Source organism: Glossina fuscipes, unplaced genomic scaffold (genome assembly GCF_014805625.2).
Source record: "Glossina fuscipes isolate IAEA_lab_2018 unplaced genomic scaffold, Yale_Gfus_2 61546, whole genome shotgun sequence".
In the NCBI taxonomy this organism is placed as follows: domain Eukaryota; kingdom Metazoa; phylum Arthropoda; class Insecta; order Diptera; family Glossinidae; genus Glossina; species Glossina fuscipes.
The window spans coordinates 85,067-108,788 of record NW_024003757.1 but is presented as its reverse complement, the minus strand read 5'-3'; the positions used below and the strand labels follow the sequence as shown (position 1 = coordinate 108,788).

At 33.8% G+C, this 23,722-nt stretch overlaps 1 protein-coding gene across 14 annotated transcripts in view; it reads left to right on the top strand.

Moving 5' to 3' along the window:
* Positions 1-1,033: 1,033 nt before the first annotated feature.
* The window catches only part of LOC119643724 (vesicular glutamate transporter 1), a 41,523-nt gene continuing 18,834 nt past the window's right edge, over positions 1,034-23,722 (top strand). For 2 of the 14 annotated variants that reach the window (XM_038043158.1, XM_038043157.1), the window contains exons 1-4: positions 1,159-1,552; positions 4,274-4,526; positions 5,969-6,150; positions 6,320-7,378. In XM_038043158.1, coding sequence (XP_037899086.1) covers positions 4,412-4,526; positions 5,969-6,150; positions 6,320-7,378 — 1,356 coding nt within the window. In that variant the 5' untranslated portion in view covers positions 1,159-1,552; positions 4,274-4,411. Of the gene's footprint in view, positions 1,117-1,147; positions 1,553-2,206; positions 2,232-4,273; positions 4,527-5,968; positions 6,151-6,319; positions 7,379-7,441; positions 9,551-22,026; positions 23,715-23,722 lie in introns of those variants that run through there. The other 12 variants (XM_038043165.1, XM_038043168.1, XM_038043163.1 and 9 more) reach the window with 11 other exon arrangements.

The following is a 23,722-nucleotide window of genomic DNA, read 5'->3' as shown; positions in this document are numbered from 1 at the left end:
ATCTAAACTCCGAATTTCGGTACCCTTCTTCGCTATGGTCCCCAATAGAAGGCTGCAGTTCAATCATTTATTCATTGGAATGTGACCTGCAATCACAACCAATGACCATTGAAAACAATTAATACAAACAAATTAAAAAATACTTACATATGTTCCTTTATTGTATATCTATTATTTAATATTATTTTCTTTATTAAATAATGACAATCATACCAATAAACCTGTTATATTTTAAAGCACATTTATTGTTTATCTTTACCACTTATTTTCCCCATAATTAGCTAAACTAAAAATAATAGCAACTTAAATAAAGCTTCACAACTAGAACATAAAGAACTGTTGAAGCCATAATAAAATGGCATAAAACCTTGTCGACAAACTTTCATTTAAAGCGTTTTCTATCAATTACATTATGTCTTCGATTTAATCATAACCACAGTTAGATTTTCAGGTCGCAAATTTTTAAATGTTGCCACCGGAAATTTATCAATGTATTGACAAATTTCTTCCTTATACAGGTTCAGGCATATTTCACTTATTTTTCATTTCGTATAAAATATATGAGTGGTGAGCATATAATCAATTTTGAAGATCAATATTTTCTTTTTTTCCAATTTATTCAAAAATATCCGTCCGTTAACTGTTGGTTCATTCATTTATTTGTCAAAAAGAAGAACCAGTTGTTTTTTTCGGATTTTGACAGCCACAATTAAATATAAAGAAAAGTTTAATTCTTTTTCTGCTTTTTATTTACATATAGACGTAATTGAGACGAAAGCCTTACGCGATCGGAACCACAACGTTTATCAATTATCGGATTGGTCGCGTACGAAACTTGACTTTCAGATATGTGATAACACCCTGATTTGTAACAGATGTTAAAATATTAATAAAAAACAACACTGCGAATTTTTGTAGCGTATTTATTAGCATTTACTAAACTATAAGTATAACATCCTCCGATGCGCGTGAAATAGATTTTCTGACGTTTAAGATAAAAGAGTATTTCTTCGAAATAGCGATTCAATAGAACAACCTATGCCGGCAATAAACGCGTTAAAGTGGATTGAACTGTGTTTAGAAGTTATAATACTTTTTCCTTAAATTAATTTTAAGGTGAAGTCCAATTTTTTTTTCCATTTTCGTTTACCCATAAGAAGGATAAATGTTATGTGAACCGCGTAAATTTAGTATATATTACAAAGATTGTATTTCGCATCGCCGTTGAGGTGAGGTTGTTACAAAAATATGAACCACAATTACTTGACTAGCCAAAGTCCATGTACTAGCTGATATTGTTTTATACTTATACATTGTAAGTGGAAGTAGAAGTAGAAGGCGATGACGGTATGAACATTCAAACGGTTGCAGGGTCGAACTATGCAAGCAAATGTTTGGCTAATAAACCGGTTCTTATTGCGCTCTATCAATTACGCTAATTATTTTTCTGTAGAATTATTAGTTGTAAAAGTTCTATGTACTTACACTTAACAAGCGTACCGAATAAAAAGGTGAAATTGGTGCAAAAAAAAATTAAAAATCAGAAAACTTGGTGAGTCCAATATACATAACTTATCTTTTTAATTGAATGACAGGCAAAATCAATATAAATCTAGAACTTGTAGTTGAAACAAATGGCTTCTTTAGACATAAAATCTTGAATCATTTGGATAGAGGATTTTATAAAATATGTGATTAATCAGAAAAACTTTGTTGAGAACATTTTACATCTTATTAGACAAAATGGTACCATCGGTCAATGAATGGAATAATTTTTGTATTATGCATTGCATGACGCATTGATTTTGCAAGTATTCTTGAGAAGATTGCAATATTATATGTAATGTAAATATATCTCATATTTTCGCAACATTTGCTGATGTTCTCTATGTGCTTATACCTTTTGCGGAGACAAAGCCTTTGCAGAAGTTTTAGATTTCTACCTGCTGCTTTCTTTAGTAATGTGATTGTAAATTGATGAAGTATTCGCTTTCGATCCTGCTTGCCGTTTTTCGGACGCCGAGCCATTGTTAAACATTATGAAATCTTACCTGCTATAATCTGACATGGATTTTTATGAACTTACCTTCTATTATCTTAAGATATCTTCTTCCCAGTTACTCTTACTTTACTTCTAGAAAATACTTCCTCTACAAAAAAAAAGGTATGAAAATTCTGGATGATTCCGAGTATGTGATAGGCACACCTCAGATACTTCTATATTCACAACCGTAAGTGAATTTGCCAAATATATCGTTTGGAAATAAAAAAAAAAAAACTATCATTGACATTAAGCCAGACCTTGCCTCTCTTTCGCAAGGCAGTGATCTTTTCTTTAGATATTTAACAATATTTTGCAATCGACTTACCTCTATAAGATGTTTTTGCGACAATTTCTATCATCATCAACATTATGACATTATATCTGATGAGATATGAGTTCTTTAAGGTCTTAATTATCTTACGTTTACGGTTTATTATTTAATATATGCACATATATTTTATTTTCTGGTTATGTTGCACTGAGTGTGGGTCATACATGTATATATGTATGTATAGTACTGATATGAAATATTTAAGATTTCTTAGAATACCGCATGTTCAATACTATGTTGCATGAAATAAGTTTCGAAATGCAGTGCGAATGTTCTAAACAAAGTAGAAGTCTTATTCGAAATCCATTTTTGGATATTCTTGGATGTAGCTTTATTTTTTCTTCTATTAAATATAAATGTTTCAACGAAGAAAACAATTAAAAAGGGTCTTCAAGTGAAAAACAGAAAAGAAATAATATGGCGTGTAAACAATTATGTTCGTTGTACAAGTCAACACTCCCTCTGAAGGAACTTATTAATATGATAATATAACTAGCCTAACACAAATTCATAAACTTATCATGAAGTACGCTTGTAGGGGTTTTTCTAAGAAATTTCAGCAACCATGTTCCAAACTCCGTAGTATCTTAGACGAATCTCAGCTCGTTTAAATAAATATGCTTGCCTCGCGCATTGGTAGATTGGTTTTTTTTAGAAGGCTTACCGCATTTACATTGTTCCGGTTATCGCAACTGTTTCATGAAAAGCCAAGGAAATTATTCTGCAACTCCTTGATATAAATGATTTCCTTGGCTGGGTATGTGATCTATGCAAACAATAAGCAGCATCTACCCTGTCATCGCAATTAGCATGCGATTGAAAGGTTTTGATACACCATTGGCGTGGCGTATATATTACTGTGAACTACAGCGAAATTCTACTTTGCTCCAAGTAACCATGAAACAGTTTGTTGACAAACTCCGTACCGTTTTGAAATATTCAATTTTTTTCCCTGTATGCCGTTCAGCTGTCACCTTAAACAAAAGAAAATCATTGACCTTCATTACACCCAAAATAGCTCCGCCATGATGACTGCTCTAATTTTCCCCTTGATAACCGTTTTCTGATGTCCTGTAACGACAATTGTCTCTTCATATTCTTCGTTCTCTTCTCTCGTTAGATGACGCACCGCTGTCGCCACAGCTACTAACTGACGATACAACGTTCTCGTTTTTTGCTGCAAACTATTTTTAAAGTAATTGATATTCTGCTAACCCTTTCCTTTCACCGCCGCTTCACTCATTGTGCCGCAAAGTCACCCTCCAGACCACGTCTCATATTTGAACGTTGATTTGCACTTTTGTTGTTGATACTTGTGCTATGCAGATATTCGTTGCTTTTGCTTTCTGCACGATATGTATTTTTGTAACTCTTACCTTGAAACTTGCGTCGAAGTAATTCTCAGCAGAACCTTTATTAACTTATTCCGCATTCGAAATTCTGATGAATTTCACCTCGCAACACTTCACTTCACTCACAATTGAAATTACACTACTCAATTCTTCTACCACGAATTAGCTCCTTGAACCATAATCTGTTGAAGGTTGATTTTTATTTTCTTTTCTTGAACGTATGAGCTTTCAAAAATCAACATTGAATAAGATGAAAAGTAAGCAAAACGAACTGAAAATTATTTCATAGGAAACGACGAAAAACGAAGTAGTTTGATATATAGAGGATTATATTCGCTGCTAAATATAGTTTACAAGTCAACAGATATTAATCCAAAATTTATAAATTAGAAAATGCAACAGAAAGTCAATGTGTGGGCTAAGGCTCAAAACAAATAATACTAATATGAATTAATAATACTAATGTGAACATAATAAATCTCAATCTCCTTTTCCCATTCTAAAATTTACATGTTATAACAGCTTTTGTTTGATTTTTATTTGCAGATATTTGTAAAATGAGCCTATCAAGACGTAATACAAAGGCCAATGCAAGTATATTTCAGTAGCAAAGAAAAAAGTTAAAAAAATACATTAATCAATCTTCGCCAAAGATAGTTGCGTATTCGATTGAATTAACCAAAAATGTCTAATGCGAATGATTCAGCAAAAAGCCGATCGACCGATGTAAAATATTTGGTAACTCAGGAAGGCTTTTCGGAAGAAATCCAACAATCCAATCTTTTTCACAAATTTAACGGTAGGCTTTGAAATTGAAATTAGATATAAGATAAACATTTTGTGATTATAAACAACATCGGCTATACATCTTTATGAGGAAACAAAAAAAGATAGATTCGGTTAAGTAAATCAAAAGACGGCATAGGGTTTGCTTATTTCAAAAGCTAAACTTTGTTGTTTTTCACTTAGGATGACTCTCCAAACAGAAGGATTGGATAATCAAGTCTTTTTGAGCAATTGCACGGCACGCTACGAACTTTAAACTCAGTGGTTTAGCAAGTTAATAGAAAATATAGGTCGAAATTTCATACTTTTAGGTTACTCGTTTTGACATAAATTTGATGTTATCGGATTAATGCTTAATTGTAACTGATTTGAAAAAATAGGTTGTCTTACTGCTTTACAAGAGGATCAGTAGACATTGCACTGATAATTCCTGTACAACGGCCAAACTCGTTATAGCTATGCAAATTAACGTTAGGCTAATCAATTTCATAGTTTCTCAGCGGCCACATGATTTTGTGGCGTCGAAATTTACCATAACAAATCATTTAAAATTTTGGTCTAAAAGCTTTGTAGATCTTCATGAGACATGTCGTGTGCACGAATGTCAACAAAGCCGCGTATTTGCAGCAGACGGACTTTTATCATCCACTCTTAAATACATTTTATTTATTCAGTTCGTTCAATCAAAGTCAATTTATGTGATTATAGTAAACGAACGATGTTAAACTTTTGTATGTGCACGCAAAGTTTAATTTAGTGAGAAAATGAACAAATTTAATAAACTGCATCTTCTCAAGTCGAGAAGAATTGCAAAAATATGACCATGTTTCCATAAAAATATTTTCAAAGTATGAAGAGAAGGCGGACATCAGCGGTCTATAAACGCTGTGGCAGTAGCTACAAGTTGATACAGCTTCGGACAAGGAAGTTGATTATACTTTGCATGGTTCTACAGCCATTCGCAGAGCATATGTAGTAAAAAAAATTTATCAGAACGGGCAGTAAAATTTATTCGCTCCGTAGCAGATTAGTGTTTGTTATATGAGAGATATGACACTTATAACATTAGTTGCTTCATAATGAATATAGAAAAGCATTTGGGTGTTTACCAGACTAAAAAACGACAGCAATTGTTGGGCATTTGAGAGAGAGGAATGCTCCTTGAGAACAAAGGAAAATCAAACTTGTAAATCAGGGAGTATTCTCGATTATTGCTAACCTTGTCTAAAGTATTTTATTATTTGAATTAAAAATAAGAAATATATGAAACTATTATGATTTGCATAGTTCTGTTGTAAATCTATTTTAAAAAGTTTGCCCCTTATTTCTTTTTTTACGTGGTACTTCGACTGAAGGTGTTTTAGCCACAGCTGAATTTCCTTAACTAAATTAAGTGATGTCATTAACATCTTATAGATTTGTTTCATAACTTTCTGTTGGTTTCGTTTTTTGTAGCCAAAGTGCCTGCGCGGTTTGTTTTATATTTTCTATCATGTTCAGGATTTTTGGTCTCGTTTATGATGCGTAACGATATAAACATAGCATTAGTTGCTATGACAGCCAAGAATTCAACGCGGCTAACTGAAATATTCCAAACAAATGAAAGCGCTACGCTCTCATCTGCATTAGCTAGTGGGGTAAGTCTATTTCCTACCCACCATTGTACTCTCGCTAGAAAAGTCGTTGTTAGCAAACACGTAAAACAAAGGAATGTTCGTCAAAGCCCGTATACTTATGTTTGAAAAGTGCAGCTAACAACGGGTTTTTTCGCTTAAATAACCGATGATTAATGTTGAATTTTTTCAGGATACATTTGATTGGTCGCCAACTGTTAAATCTGTGATCGGAGGCTCCTTTTTTGTTTGCTATGTACTATCTCAGGTTGTAGGCGGTGTTGCAGCTCAGCATTTTGGTACAAAACACGTTTTTGGATGGTCCCAGTTTGCCACTGCATTCGGAAGTTTATGCATTCCATTTGCGGCCGACTTACATTATAGCGTCGTTATAGCAATACGGTGTATACAAGGATTTGCTTCGGGCTTGACATGGCCTGCTATGTACGCAGTAGTCGGTTATTGGATACCCCTGTCCGAGCGTTCCCGGTTCATGTCGAGTTTCCAAGGATTTAGCATTGGCATAGGGCTGACGTACGTGATTTGTGGATTCATAATCGATAATTTCAGTTGGCGCTATGCTTTTTTTACGACTGGCTCCCTAGGAATGCTCTGGTGTTTTTTGTGGTATATGCTGGCATACAATACACCACATGAACACCCGCGCATTACGGATGAAGAGCTCGAATATATCGAAATGAATATTGGTGTCGAAGTTAAAGAGTCTGTGGGTATGAAAGTGCCATGGAAATGTATATTTACATCGCTGCCGGTCTGGGCTATTAGCATAACGACATTTGGGCGCATATGGATCCATTACGTTTTTATTTTCTATGGTCCAAGTTTCATGACAAATATCTTAAAATTTCCTTTTCAAGCAAATGGTTTTCTCTCTGGCATGCCATTCATATGTTCTTATTTATCGTCGGTAGTATTTTGCTGCATAGCTGATAAAATGGTTCTAAAAGAAGTCATGAGCTTAACAAATATTCGCAAGCTTTTTACAGCATTTTCACAAATAATTCCTGGCATTTTAATTTTCAGTATTGGTTATATTAACAACATAGTAGTGCTATTGATTATATGGTTTATTGCAGTAACATACATAACTGCATCATATGCTGGTGCTATGGCTAACATTGTGGACATTGCTCCCAACTTAGCCGGCCAAGTCTTGGCGTTTTGTCAAACAATTCATATGTCTGCATCTTTTTTATCGCCTTTGGCTGGCGGTTTTATAGTCACTTCAGAGGTAAGTTTAATATGAGATTTTGCATGTTAATGTAAACGAGCTTTGGCTCTGCTTTTTATGTAGAAATCTGTCTTTCTAGCGTTATGCAATAAAAACTTAAATTTTTGTGTTTGCGTCCACCACAGACAAAGGAGAGCATATTACCGGAAACAGGTTTAAGTCTTTAAGCAATCTTTGAGTATTGCGAAGTATATATGTATGAACTTTTAAAGTATATACACTTTTGATTATTTCAGTTTATTTCGAACTGATTATCAGTATTCTTAACATGACTAATCGAAAAAAAAGTAGAATTTGGCACACATTTTTAAATTCTATAAATTATTATTAGTTTAGAAACATTTGCAACAAATGCGCAGATTAAAAATTGTTACTCATTCTGTGGCCTTTCATCTAAATGGGGTGCTAAGCTAGTTTTATGATAGATGTAAATTAGTGACATTGTATAAAGTTTGACGTAAGATTCAAACGCTACATTTTCGACTGAAAACTAGCAATGCCGTCTTTTGATAGTCAAACTTACAGCTCTTGTGAGAGCAAACAATTTATTATAGGACGGGTAATCAACAGAAACGTATGTACCATGATCGAAACGCACAATTTCCAAGTCCGGTAAAAATAGTGCCCAGAACGAGAATTAAATGTAAAAGAAGTGATAATTAGTCCCCTGGGAAAATGGATACACGTGGGTACTTCAGGAATATGATATTGCTAATTAATGTTCGCACCATAAATGAATTAAAGTTAACTTAATCGAATTGAACAAAATGGAGTGGCGTTAAATATGTTGTAGAGTGTGCCAACAATCAAAGCTGCGCTCTCAATGACCAAAGCATCCGTACAGGAAACACGGCCCTTTCTATATTTCCAAAACCGAGCATTTGTTCAGCGTTTCTCGTCGATATGGGGAAAGTTGCCAATCTGTTGCGACCAGTGCATATTTCTTTTAGAAAAATTTCAAATCCAGCGAATAAGGCTTTCACCTTAAATTTACGTTCCTATGATGTAAATTTGAATGCAATCAAGTCGCCCATACTTCCTGAATTATAAGACATCGTAATTTTCAAAGATTTTGGTTAGGGTTTAGATATCTGAAATTCCCCATCAAATTAGTTTAGAAAAATCATTTTCACCTTATTTGCTTTTACCATTTATTTGATCATACGATAGGTATTTAGTAAGTACATTATTGATTGTCATAAAATTTCCACTTGACTCAGGCAAGTACGTCTGTCGGCCTTTTTTTTTTATGACGATAAGGTTACATAAAAAGGTTACAAACAAGCATTTAGCGTGGATAATTCTAGATGAAGTTTAGGATTAGACGCGAGCCACACGTGCTATATATATATAGGTTATATATATATACATATATACTTTTACTTCATGAATTTTAAAAATAACGGATTGAATTAACTAAAAATTTTCCCGAATATCTCCAGAGAGTAGAGAAAAGGAAACATTTTGCATTATTTTTCTCTTTCCAAAACTTAAAATGGCTTGTCCACCTGTTTTATAAAATGAATACACACAAAATAAATCATTTTTATAGTGTCAGCAAAAAGTTATTGTAGTTTAAGCTCTGTGAATTGACAAGCAAAGCAAGCGAATTAGGCAATCTGTCTAATTTTATTTGAGGTTAACACCCAACTAACTCGAACTAATACAATATGCTTGAATTCCTTCAAATAACGCTTAAGTAAGAGCTCTGTGATACTCAAGATATTCAACGTAGAAGACCTAAAATGAGTAAGGATAAAGCCTCAGAAAAATCAACGACAATATTGAAGGGAAGTAATTATAAAAAATCGATTAAAGTTGACCAAAAGAGCAATACTGTCAAACATATCAAGATTAGAAAGCGTCTTGTTTGAGACACTAACATGACAGTCTGAACAACAATTGGAGGATAAAAAACCAATATACTAAAGCAAAAAAGCATCATTTGCTAAAGGAGTAGAGCCAAAAAAAATAAAAAAAATCAATAATAACATTCATTGACTTTTTCTGTTTTTTGTTTTGGATGTTGAGTTAAGATGGACCAAGACAATCGAATTTGTGGCTTATATGTTCAGATAGTAAACAGCATTAATTACTAACAAATAATGCATATAAAACACGAAAGAAACAAGTAAGAAAGTTTTATTCGGCGGGGACCAAATCTCGCGTACCCACCACTATGTTTTTCGCATTCTACTCTCTAGGTTCTTTTATTTGATAACCATGTTGCTTGTATTATTAAAAAAAAGTAATCACGGTGTCTGTCATATTCATTTTAAAATTAACCCATTCTTAAGCAGATTATGTATCTTCATTTAAGGAGTGTACAAAATGATTGTAAGCATTTGGTCTTGTTTGCCTTATGATAAATAAGCATAAAACCTCAAAAAAGTGAAAAGAACAGAATTTAATCACTTGTAACTTTATGTGGGCACGGCAGATGCTTTCCATTTTTGAACGTAAGGAGGAGAGTGCTTCGTAAAGTACATGTGGAAAATTTCAGTCTTCTAACTTTTATAATTTCCGAAGAACAAACAGCTAAAAATTTTTGTTAAAAAAACGGATTTGCGTTCAGTTTTCGCTTCACTGCACGCTTCCGCTCTGACCAATTTAGCCCATTTTCAATATCAATGTGTGCAGAATCTTCCAATGTTTCTACCAAATTTAAAGTCGATATCTTCATTTTTGCGACCAGGAGAGTGCCAACAACACACAGACACACAGACGGATGGGCATGGCTAAATCAAGTTAGAATTTCACGTTGATCAAGAATACATATACTTTAGAGGGTCTTTGAAGCTTCTTTTTGGTAAAAACACAGAATAAGTATACCTCCATCTTAGAATGGTGGGTATAAAAACCATGATAGCTTAAGTCAATTCAAAGATGTTCATGATGGCTCTACATTTATTGGGAACAAAAATTCAGAGAGAGATTGAATTTATCTTGTCAAAAATATGATGGAGTTTTTGATAAAATGTGTAGCTTCAAGAGACAACTAGTAGCTGTAGCTGAGAGACATAACTTTCTGCGGAAAGAAAAAATTCATTATCTTGACCTTAGTTAACTACTTAGCAGTACAAAAGAGAGCTCTTTCGGAAACGGGCCTTTCACCAGAAATGGCATTGAGGATATGTTGAGGAGTTGAGGGGGTCAGTCCAGTACAACGTTTTAACATTCTATTTTCAAATGTTTGTATAGCTTTCTCAAGATATTTTGGAAAATTTGAAGATGTAGAATGTAAGAATTCAATTTTGAGCCTCACTATAGCTTTGTACACAGTCGAAGCTTTTCTTGGAGACAAACCTGGCTGATTTTTAGTCACAAGTATAATGGTATTGCATACAGATTGATAATCTTTGACGGCTTTATCATAATGCCCAGGAAAACTCAGGATGACTTTCAAAATTCTACAAAGAAATCGAAGAGATTTCACCTGATTAACTTCAGTTCCGCTTAAGAGCCTAACTTCGCTTCTAGAACCGTTAATTTAATTAGTTGTTGTTGACAATGTTCCCTAGAGACGGTTTCATTTGGTTGGAAGAAACCATGATACACCTAGGCAAACTTTCAAATGGAATCCCTACGGATATTCGTCTTCATTGGCGACATTATTGGTTCACCTAGGCTGCATGCATTTTTCATCAACCGTAAAGATTCAGGAATGGTATCCTTCAAACTAAACAGTAGAAGTTACGACATTCGACACACAGCTCGAGCTGCTCAAACATCCCAAAAATTGTGGCCTGTAAACTTCCTGAGATAACTTGTGCTATTGCGTAAAGCTTCAAGATAGTATATTCAAATGCAAAAGTCCTATAATATTAATTACGGCCACTTTCGAAAAATATTAAGAATTTATTCAATGTTCCAATATGTAGAGAAACTGAATGAAACTATAAATTTGACGGCATAAAATTTGAATGTAATATAGATAAACAACAAATAATAAACCATGAAATACAAGTCGTGAATATAAGCGTTTCCTTAGGATTAGATTACCTTCACAAATACGCTCTCAACGTAGATTGCAAAATGTCTTCGTTAACATTATGAACTAATGGCGCTGCCAATATATGATCAATAACCAGATAACAAAAACATTTGATTACCTGCAACGTGCGGGGTGATAGTGCCAATAAACCTTATTACGAAGTTTTGCGATTGGTGATTAAATCAAAAGTGATTTATTTTAATTTTTTTTTAATTTTGATGACGGTTCTTAACTAATTAGTAAGCTTAAATATATAAAGTGTATATGTTGGAATGAATTAAATTAGAATGATGGTTCGTTATGCTACTGTGTTCGTTTAGTTCAATCATTGATCTGTCATGTCATGTAATCTCAAGTTACTGTAATTATCGTTATTTAACCATGTATTTCGCTTACTTTTTTACTACTTTTAATAAACAAACACGTTAATTACACCGGTATATCCTTTGGCTACAGAGCATCACATTTAAATGGATCCGTTCCACAACTCTCACTCCAAGTTAGGTAATATTTATAAAACAATACCAGTTTCGCAAAATCCACACATAGAAATGTAACTTGTGTTGTGTAAATAAGCATAATTCAAATTTACAAACTATTATATAGCGTTCACCCTGCTCTGAAACTACTGAGTTATTGTATATTGGTTCAAAAAAATTATATTACATAGTATTACAAGTTTGGAATTCAATTATTCGCTTGCTTTTATTTATAAAATTTACATAAAAAATATGAAATACAAAATTAGTTTGTGTAATTCCGACGTGACGTACTAGATGTGCCTTCTGAAGGAAGATTCCTTTCTCCTTAAATATTGAGGCGCTTGGTTCTGAAGAATCTTGATTACTTGAATCATCTAGTATCGCTTATCGTTATCAAAATTTTCTTTTTCTTACCTACTTTTCTATAAATGTATTTTAATTTGAAATTTAATTTCAATCGTTCAATCAAACAATTACCATCGTTATCTTCGATTATACTGCTTTGGACAAAATGAGGTAAATGGTTTTCAGAGTTTCCTGCACCCTTAACATAATTCATAGCATATTTAAACCAAGTGGTTTGTAATCTAATTATAAAGTAAAGTCAATCCCTACCAAATATTGATTTAATTATGTTTCACTAAACATAATTGTTAAAGCTGTCATTAGCATGGTGCTACAATATTCTTCGGTTTCTTTAAAGTACCTTTAAAAAAAGATACGAACTTCACCAGCGAGATTCACCAGCACGCACATAAGATAAAATTGCAACGGCATCGTTGACAACACAATCAGTTCACTAGAATTAAAATGAACCGCTACTTTATCCGAACTAAACTCTTTAGCGATTCAAAATCACTTCGACATATATTTGACCACTTCAATATTTCTGCATAGCTTACAGAGAGCAGCTATTTTATTTGCAGCGTTAGCAACAAATCTTGAATAATAATTAAACATTCCTACGAACGATGTAACTTTAGCAACAGCTACTAAGACAAGAGAAATCCTGTCAGTATACACACTCAAACTGTTGTGCCCAATGTTGGGCGCCAAATAGGATACTTCAAAATTTACGTTTCCCACCATTGAGCAGCAATTTGGCTAAATCAACCTTCGTTAGTTCTAATTCAGCCGTTTCGACGTGATCCCCCAAATTGCAACAAGTAGTAATAATGTGATTTAAATAATCAGCTATATTTAGAATACCTTGTTAACAGGTTTTCAATTGTTCCCTTAAAAACATCCAAGTGCGTATTCTACGCACAAAACATTTATGAATCTTCATCAAGCACCCATCGAACACATTGTTTATAAAACTAAATCATTATTGAAAACCTTCGTGAAACGTCTATGTACGTCTTGTACAGACTTATTTAAATTATTAAGCACTTAATTGAAAACAAAAATTGAATTATCACTTAACAGAACGAGGTTAGTTTCACAAATTACATACACCTATTTTTCAACACCTTTTACTAACTTTGACACCTTCATTTTGTCCTCATCTAATGCAGCTTCCACGAAATAAAAATCCAGGAAATAAAAATCTACTAACTGAATCCTGCCCAAAATATATGTGTATCAGTTGCCATTGATGTAGCATAGGATGTTATAGGATGCTTTCGTATTTATTTTGTCTTTTGTAATTTTCTTGGGAATTTATCCCTTAACTTGAAAAAGGAAAATAATCCACCAAAACGCACACAATATTCTTTGCAATTGGCTTGAAAAATGTATATTATAAATTTGCAATACAAAGTGTTTGCTTTCCTGAAAAACTTTTTTTTTTTTGTATCTGTAGTTATAGCTGATTGTGTGCACTTTTTTATGTTTTGCGAATGGTGGTTAAACGCGAAACGATTTATATCTACTTACATCTTACACCACTTGCGGTAGAGGGTAGATTAAATTTGCGCGGTCGTACATAATACCCAAGAGGACTTCCGGTTATACCTGCCGATGTGTTATTATTTTCTAAGTTGATTGAAACTTTCGTCATATGTCGGTCCATTAAAATTTTTTTTTATCGTTTTGTAACTTCGTGGCATTCAATTTATCAAAATCCGAAAAACGTCAACTTTTAACAAGAATTCATTTGCAAGTTAGTACCTGATTCACACTAATATTAACTCGTTTTTCGATATAGGTGTTTGATTTGGTAATACACTTCGTTTCAACTTGCATATTTTGTCTGTAAATAAATCTAAGCTGAGCTTTATGACCCATACTTTACAAAAAGACTATACACGCTTACCCCAGTACTGGAATATATATCTGTAGATTTTTTGTCTTATCGTTGCCATGCTGAAGCAAGCAAATCTGCTCCGAAATCATTTATTTTTGCTTTCCGGAATTTAAATTGGGATACGCTAATTTCAATGCCACTTTGTGAAAACGATATTACTTGTAGCTTTTCTGTTACTTCAGACACGCAAGTTTATCCTACACATTTTCTTCGTGGTAAAATTAATCAATAGCCATGTTTATCCGTTGGTTTTATTAAACTTCCGTGTTCCCGCTCGTCTTTCTAAACACTTTCTTCACAAAATCTTAGTCAATGTTAATTTAATTATGAACTATTTAATATTGTGAAACTCCTAACTTATGCCTTGCCCATACGGTATGTATTTAAACTAACGTGACTCGTTAAGACACCATCTATTAATATTAATGCGAATAAATAAAGAAATACTTATTGCATTGATGTGAAGAACAGGAACAAGATAGAAGATAGGACTACTTTAAACCGAATGCATAAAGCATTCTTTCTGGTTTATCATGCAAAAATATTTTGCTTAGTAATGCTTCCTTATGCAATATATTTTTAAAAAATACTTTTGTGAATAAAAAGTTGGTTTGGCGCGTTTTTGAGTTTTATTTTTAGTTGAATACCCTGTTGCTTATTTTCTTATTTTTACGAAAAGATCCACTTTAACAACAAAGTTATAATTGTAATTGTATTAAAGAAAATAGACGAAAGCTTACTAATAGTGTAAAAGAAAAATAAATGACATTATGTTTCAACAGATAGTCCATCTCCATTCAACATACCAAAAAAAAAAAAAAAATATATATATATGTTTCAACATATAGTTAAAAAATCAAACTATGCAAATCTCATGGACTTTTTGCATTTCTGTTATCAATAATAATAGTATTTACCAGTGTTAATTTGTTGGCAAAATAATTGTTATTAGTTTCCTAATATGACGTCACATTCTCTGAAACGTTTACAAACTAGAGTTCTGTGTTTTTAAATAAATACATGCTATGTTATACATAGTTGCTTAGTCCATCTTAACTTAACATACATATAAGGGCGTATATACGAAAAAAAGTCGAGGAGTATGTACTTATTTAGAAGAAGTTTTTTTTCTTGTCGTCGTTTATTTCACGTTGAAGAATTTAAATTTTGTTTTTGCCACATACTTCAACGAATTTAAACGAAAATGTTTATATTATTATTATAAGGATGTATTGTTAAGGAGAACCGTGATATGCGGTGGAGTCCAAAAAATAGATACCTAGTTTATTATATAATCTCCACATGTTATTGATCACGACGACAAATTCAATAAAGAAAGAATATGATTGGCAGGGGTCAAGGCTATAGCGTTCAAGTGCCAAGCCATAAACAAGGAGAAGTTGCAAGAATCGTAATTAAAATTCCGCCGTTCTGGCATACCATTGTTATACGCCGAATGCGAGCCTTAGTTTACCGCCAGAGCCATTACTGCCGACAAAAAGACAGGATCGCCCCATCGCGGCAACGTTAGGAGAGCAATGTTTTAGTAAAGGTTAGTGATGAATACACTTGAAGAAATATACTCTATGCTAAAAAGAGGATTCTCAAAATCGGAGCAACAGCGTACTAAAAAATTACTTGAAGGTATAAACGATGAGATGTGCGGCAATCTATTGAAGTATACATGGCTAAATAAACTTTGCCAAAACGGACGCTTCGAGCCTTTCGATAAAATCGCTATAATGGCGGACAAGGTAATGAAAGTCAATGAAACATCAGAAGTGCACGTTGTCATAGCAATATCACTTAACCAAGTCAATTTGGCTCTACAAATCAGCGAATTATAAGAAACAATATTTCAAACAATATCAGTATCTAGACACTGACAAAAAGTCCCAAGTCAAATCCGATTGTACTGGTATCACAGAACAGTTGCCAAATTAGCAACAGTCGACACATGCTGAAAGTTCGAATATCTTGTATAAGTATGGAACGCAAACCATAACAATTCGCATTTGCAAAAAGAACAGAAAAATCACTTCTCCAAATTTATCATTTAGATTTTCTAAGCCAATTTAGTACCGACGTCCGACATTTACTTAGAAAACAAAATCCTGTTGCAGACGCACTTTCACGAATCGACGCATTTCGCTTGTCTTGAAGTCGACCACAGACAATTGTCAGAAGATCAAAAAAGCGACAGCGAGTTACAACAAAAAAAAGTAGCAATACTAAACTTAAATTCAAAATGCACCCGATTCGATAGCCTAAGTAATATGAGTCATCAGCACGATCATACCTTACACCGAGATTTCGCAAAATTGCATTCAACGCCATTTATAATACATATCACAACGGTATGCGCAAAAAAAAACTTAGCCAGATGTAGATTTATAAGGCCAAATGAACAGCAATGATTGCAACAACTGATAAGGTCATGTTTATTATGCCAAAAAGTAAAAATATCTCGGCATAAATACGCACCAATTGCAGCCTACAATCTAGCTAGTCAACCTTTCGAACATGCCAACGTGGATATTATAGAGCCGCTTCCGCCAAGCAGAGGTTATCGCTATTGCTTAACTCGTATCAACCGCTTTTGGAATGTGTCGAAGCTTACTCCCTCGAGAACATAGCAGCTGAAAATGTAGGTTTTATTTTTTGAAGTAACTGGATTGCTCGCTTGGGCACTCCTTTACAAATGACAGGGGAAGATAAATTTAACGCTAATTTTACTCTAAATTTAACGAGATTCTTGGTATCACCCACTTTAAAATAACTGTTTATTATCCCTCTTCAATTGGCTTTATACGGAGAAAGCACACAACACTCTTAAAACAGCCATAGTATTATCGAACCAAAAAGCGATGCGTTACTGTTGATACTTCTTGACTCCAACCCTAGTTACAGAAGAGACATGAAGACAACGGCGCTAAAACTAGCTTTCAACACCCTTACCAGAGTTTCTTGGGAATTCCTACATACAGTGAAAACAGACAGTAAGAATGAAGAAAATTTTATTCAAAGGCATCAAACCCATATACGTGCTGTAATATCAACGCCTGCTAAAGAATCACTATTTATTCAATCAAAATTATTTTAGGCTCTAACAACATGGCGATCTCTGTAGATATTTTACGAAGGACCCATTGTTGAATGAAAAGAAAAATATTTAAAGATTAACATCGGCGGCAAATTACTCATGCGTCCATAGACTGTTTAGAGCACGCTTTGGTTGTATTAGAGGATGTTCCTGAAGTAACACCATGAGTAAACAAACCATAAGAATATATAACAACAGCTGGTAAAAAACACAGTTTAAAATCCCTTTTCCAACAAGGGGGAGCAATTTGGTTTATTCATTCATTCTTTTATAGGGTGGGATCCACAAAGTAGCTTTAGATGTTTCAAATTCAGTAGAGTTAATTTTTACATCGAGTTACTAAAAATAGAACAATTTTCAAAATGAAATAATAAACATGACGCCTTTTTACCATATTATGATGAACTATCGTATTGAAATGGGGTCAATAAATTGTCTAAGATGAAAAAAAAAGTCCACAATATATGTCCAAAGTATTTAGAATGCTGAAATCAGCAGACAAGCTTAAGTCGATATAATGAAAGGTGGGTAAATCTTAAGTCTTTGTGGGTGCTAGATACCCAATGTACGTTATGCAATAAGTGAGACTATTTGCTCAAGAGGAACGCTTCCGCAGTTGTATGTTGAAAGCTGAAACAATGTGTTATGCAGTAGACAAATGTAGATATTATTTGTTGGATGTCGATTTTAAGTTAATCGCAGATTGTAGTGCATTCAAATATGTAATAGCAAAGAAGAACAGCCTGCATGCGTTTACCGAATAGAATATGAAAAGGATCAGAGCAGGGAATATAACACGTTGACGCTAAGCCGCTATTCTGACAATATACTTAGTAATAATTTTCATAACTGCAAACGGTCAAGAAGAAGAAGAATACATAAAAGCTATCAAATAAATCTTAAAAATAGAGTTACATGAGAGCTATATAAAAGAGGGGGTTTATGAATACATGGAAAGTTATAGGAAATGTACATAACTAAAGACACTTGGGCTACAAAATTCTTCATGCCTTGAAACAGCAGCACAACAACAACGCATAGAAAAAGAAGTAAATTAATTTTTCTGCAATTGTATTGGGAATGCATAATGCACAATAAATAACCAGAAAAACAAAAAAACTTTCTAAATTCTATACATACGTTGCACTTAGATCCACTAAATACAACCAGTATATATATAAATACAACGGCCATATGGTGGACGCGTTTTCGAAGTTCCTGCTATAAATAAGTTATCATCACCTGATCAAAATAGTATAATGTTATCAGAAAATTGCCAAAGACAATCGTCGCAAAATTTTCACAATGCCATTACCTTTCAGAACATAGATGAAAGGACAATTCGAGAATAAGAAGTAATAACAAACTTAAGCGATGAGAAATGGAAGCGCCACAGCAATTTCCAAGAGCGCATGAGGTGCATCGGCGGTACGTCATCCAGTACCGTGAAAGTAAAACAGGGTATAAGACTTCGTGGAGAAGTGTAAGAATATTTACACCCAGAAAGATCTTTAAAGTTACATGGGGTGGCTATTGTCTCACAAAAGTGGCGGTTATTGCAGGTTCAGAAATATAACAAATTAATGAAACCTTAAAATTGTGGTCATACCACAAAGACAAAACATTTGCCTGATTTGGCGAAGGCCTCGTGTTCAAATCTTATTGACAAAATAAATAAAAAAAAATTTTTTTGTGTAAATTTTCAAGAAAAAAAATAGTAACGTTGTTTAGGACGTTAACAGATAAAGAACAAAATGAAGCATTTTTGGTGCATTTTTATATTAATATAGTCAGATTACATGAGTACATATGTAACGTCCGCATATATAGGTCTAGGATGGTTTCCGTTAATCTTCACAAGAGAGCAATATTTCATATAACAACGGATTTTCGTTAACAGTAAGTCCTTTTCATAATTCTCCATACATTACAATTCAAATTAAAGAGTTATTATGAAAGGAGAAAGAAAAGTACAAAGTCCGTTCGTATAACAAGGAAGGATTTTGCTTAAGCAAAAGGTATGCTCTTTGCAAAGCCAACAACATATATACACGAATGCACATATACACAAACGTTTCGGAGGAATTTTATTATAAGACGAAAGAGTAATGCAGCCATTGGGCATTTTAATCTTTCAAGAGGTGCTAATGGTTGATTGCTCCATGGGTACTAGGAATGCGAAGTAAACATTTTAGGTATCACTTAAACTTTGTCAACCGACTCTGATGAGTTACATCATGGTCATTTAAATCAGATTACAATACTCTCAACGAACGACCAAAAGCTGTTGCTGCCTCTTGATGCGGCAAGAACTTGGACAGGTAATTGCTGCATGTGCACTGCTTTTTCGCGGCGAAAAAGCTGTGCACTTAGCAAGTTGCTTTGGTCGTTTGGATAGAAGCGCAAACTTTTAAATGCTTTTCCTCAGACTTGACTGAATTTTTGCAAGTCCTATTAAACGAACGAACGCCTTTTGGTTTATTCAAAAGTTTCTTCAATGGAATGAGAGGCCGCTTTTCATTTATGATAGTGTTTTGCATCATTTGTGCAGTGACGCTAACGTTGTCGGTTATAAAACAATGTTTCCAATTAAATTAGCTAAAGAATTTATTGAGTTTTGCAAAGTGCGTGTGTGAGCGTATATCACGAGACAGTTTGATCGCAGCCGGCATATGTTCCGTTTGGTGGTGTCTTATGTGCCATTTTTAGAAATGAATTGCAGCGTTAATCATTTTATAATTGGAGAAGAAGTGCATATTATAAGAAATAATATTTGCAATGTATACTTGTTGTAGCAGCAACTTCAGAACAAGGACTGCTATGTAAGCGGTGCATCTTAAAATTCAAAAATAAAACTTCTAAAACAATTAACCATTCAACAACAGAAATATTAAGGATGAAAATGTTAAGAAAACGGTGAGAATTGTATGGGTTGAATTTTATTATCTAAATTAAGCTTATAAAAGTTAATAGTTTTATCATAAAGTGCAAGAAAAGTGTCGCTACGGCTGTAGTGAATGTTCAGTAAACGCATAATACTTACCTCCTAGATAATACTGGCCGTCTCCCTATTTTTTTATCTTTCTTTATTTCTTTCTGTCCCTCACTGTGTTCCCCGACTGCAGGACATCCCCTGAGTGATCAGTCATATTAAAGAAAAAAAAATGTATATATATATATAAGATATATATATATGTATAAAATGTACATTCAAATTCAAAATCTAAAATCAAAGTGCGACTGGGTGGGCAAGGCATTTCGACTAACAACTTAAGGGCCGTGGATTCAAATCTCAAGTGCGGTTGAGGTTTCAATAAAGCCAATAGCCTTTAGATGCTAGTGCTTGCCGATTTACTCTTAGAACTTATTTTTGTAGCTAAATATATTATAATAATATTTTATTCTTATTTTTGACACTAGGTTTGGGATATATTTTAATATATTTTTAATACTAGTTACTATGTAGGTTTAAATGTATCTTTAAGTGCTATATTCCAATTGAATTTTTACATATTTTATAACTTAACATAATTTCAGCTTAATTTTGCAGCCAATTTTTAATGTGGTTTTTACCTTAACTTCAACTTTTTTTTGTTTTGGGAAAGTTGTTTCCTTTCCTATTCTTTTTGATTTTTTACAATTCATTTTACAATAAGCACTTTTCGAGATTTAAATAATATGATAATAATGATATGATATGATATGGTATATGTATAAATAAGCATATTGCCTGAAGCAAAACTCATCCTTGTTATGCAGACGGACTTTAGACATTTCCCGCTTTTATAATTCTTTTCTTTTAGTTATTAAAAATTTCTAACTAAGAAAGAGAATTACAAATAGAGGTTTGATTAGTAGTGATCCGTTATCTTATAGGTCATTGTCCGTTTTTGTTATGGACAATGGTAAACACAGCTGACAATATCCCTATACTAATGTACCAAAACATTACATTCTGTTAACATTATTATTGTTGTCGTGTTTGGGAACGTTCTTGTTGCTGCTACTGTTGTTGCCGTTGTTGTAACATTTATTCCTTATGAAGCTCGCATTGATAGTGGTGACACTTTTATTACTGCTATTGTCATTGTACCCGTAGTCTTAGATTTTTGTTGTTGTTGTTACTGCTGCAGTTGTGATGCCATCATCAATGTGCTTGTTCTTCTACTTTGTTGTTTTTGGTAATGCTGTTAGTGGTAACACTGTTATTATTATTGTTACCATTGCCCATTGCCCTCTTATATTTGTTGCAATTTCAATCTTGTTACTGTTGCTGTGTTTTCTATTGTAGTTGTTATGATTAATGGTGATGATGTTGAGATTGTCACCGTTATTGTTATACTTATTCTTGTTATGTTGTTGTTGTTATCATTCTAGTTGGTGGTTTTCTTTTTCGGAGTCTTCCAGTATTAACTCTGATGGCAGGTTCTGTGCTTATTTTGCATTCAACCTACAGAGATCTCTCTTACACAGAACTTTTCCTTCGTATAAAGTATTCTCTTAATGCTTTCACGAATTCGTTTTTGTTTTTTTTTTTTGCGGGTATATGACCATGTAAAGGGATTTCGGATTTGCTTTATAATTTGCACAATTTTTAATTCACTTCTGTTTATATGATTAAAAACTGTTTAAAAAATTTTTGTACAATTGTTGCGAGCTTGATTTATTATAAAGTACCGCCATGCTTTAATCCAACGACATATGTTGTGAAAAATGTATTGATTGAATTATTTTTACGATCACCTATTATATAATGATTTATTTTGAACGATTGTTACATTAAACATTTCGTTATATAAAAAACATTGGTCTATTTTTTAGGCCGTCTCCCTTAAACGTTGTAACGAGTCTTCTTAACCGGGGTGGAACTCAGTCAATCCGGGGTTCGTTGCAAGAATCTTTATTTAGAACAAAATGTTCTGAACCTTCGGTGGGATGCTTTAAAATTCCCTTTATGGTATATTAAGCGGGGCACAGCGTTGTGTAGAGGCTGGCTAGGAAAAAGGAACCAGGGAGGCGACCCGACTTCTGGTGTGGCTTATACGTGGTGAGAGAGTTATCTATTGTTATTTGTCCTTTGGATTACCGCGGAGCGCTACAGAAAAAGAAACAGGAACGTTGCCAGTGCCGTAGCTGCCTTGGCTCTCTGGTGCGCTAGCCTGTCCCTCACTGTCTCTGGTTAACTTAGGTCAGGGAAAGGGAGGACTGATTGGTCATTCAGGGATGGCGATTAATACTAACCGTCCCATCCCCTATCCATAAGTCATCGTATTATTCGTTATTCAGGAATGGCGATTAATACTAACCGTCACATGCCCTATCCGTAAGTCACTGTACTATTTGTTGTTCAGGGATGGCGATTAATACTAACCGTCACATCCTCTATCCGTAAGTCACTACAAACTATTAATAAGAGTCAGTGAGTCAAATAGTCCTCTGGCACTTACCTCAGGCAGCTATGGCACCAAATTGAAAGATTCTGTGTGATGAGTCGCTGTTTTATAGCGGACGTCGCGCTCGCTTGTTCCATTGCAACCTGTCGGCTGTATGCATTTACATGTCTATTGTGGTATGCTTAATTTAGGTTGGTAGCTGTCGCAGCCTTAGTTACGACTTGCATAACGTACTTATACGTAGCTTACGGCTAACTAACAACATGGCTCTTCTTCTTTCTTTATGCTTCTCATCTTAGCTGTACAATACTTCGCGAACGTTTCTATGGTTTTATATTTAAGTAGAATACGCTTATACATTGCTTCTATAGTTTTATGCGCTTTTTGTTTTTCTTCTTTTTTTCTCATATTTCTTCTTTTTTTTTTTGATCGCATGTGCCTATACATGTTAAAGGTTTTATATGGCCTGACGGCGTTTATGCATTTTGTGTAATATTGTGTGTGTGTTTGTACATTTTGCGCGTACGAGTATCTGTATATTGGTAAGCATTGCTATGTGTGATTCTATCGTCTATACGTTTTGCATGATCGTGTATGTAGAGCATAAGGGTTTCTACCTGATTATATACCCTAACGGGGTTCATACAGTAATGCATGATATGTACGCGTTTCTACAGGCTGTGCTTATACAGTTTAACGTATACAGATTTCTGCTTGTTGCTGTAGCCTAACAGTAATACACAGTGTTATGTGTGATTCTTTGGTCTATGCGTGTGCATGAGCGTGTGTGCTTATGCATTGTGAAGCATAAGAGTTTCTACGTGCTTATATGACCTAATGGCGTTTGTATAGTAATGCATAATATGTAAGCGTTTCTCTTGTGTGCTTCTACGATTTAAAGTATTTTTATACTTGTGCGGGTGTTTATATATTTTACATATTTCATATGATTTTATACCTAAGTTCGACTTGTGCCTGTGTTATATGATTTTACATGTTCTATCCCTAAGAGCCGTTTCATACAAGTTTTATTCATTCTAACGATCTTATACCTATTTTGCTCGTGCCTGTGTTACATATTCTATGCCTTGGAGCCATTTCATACATGTTTTTTTTCATTTTAG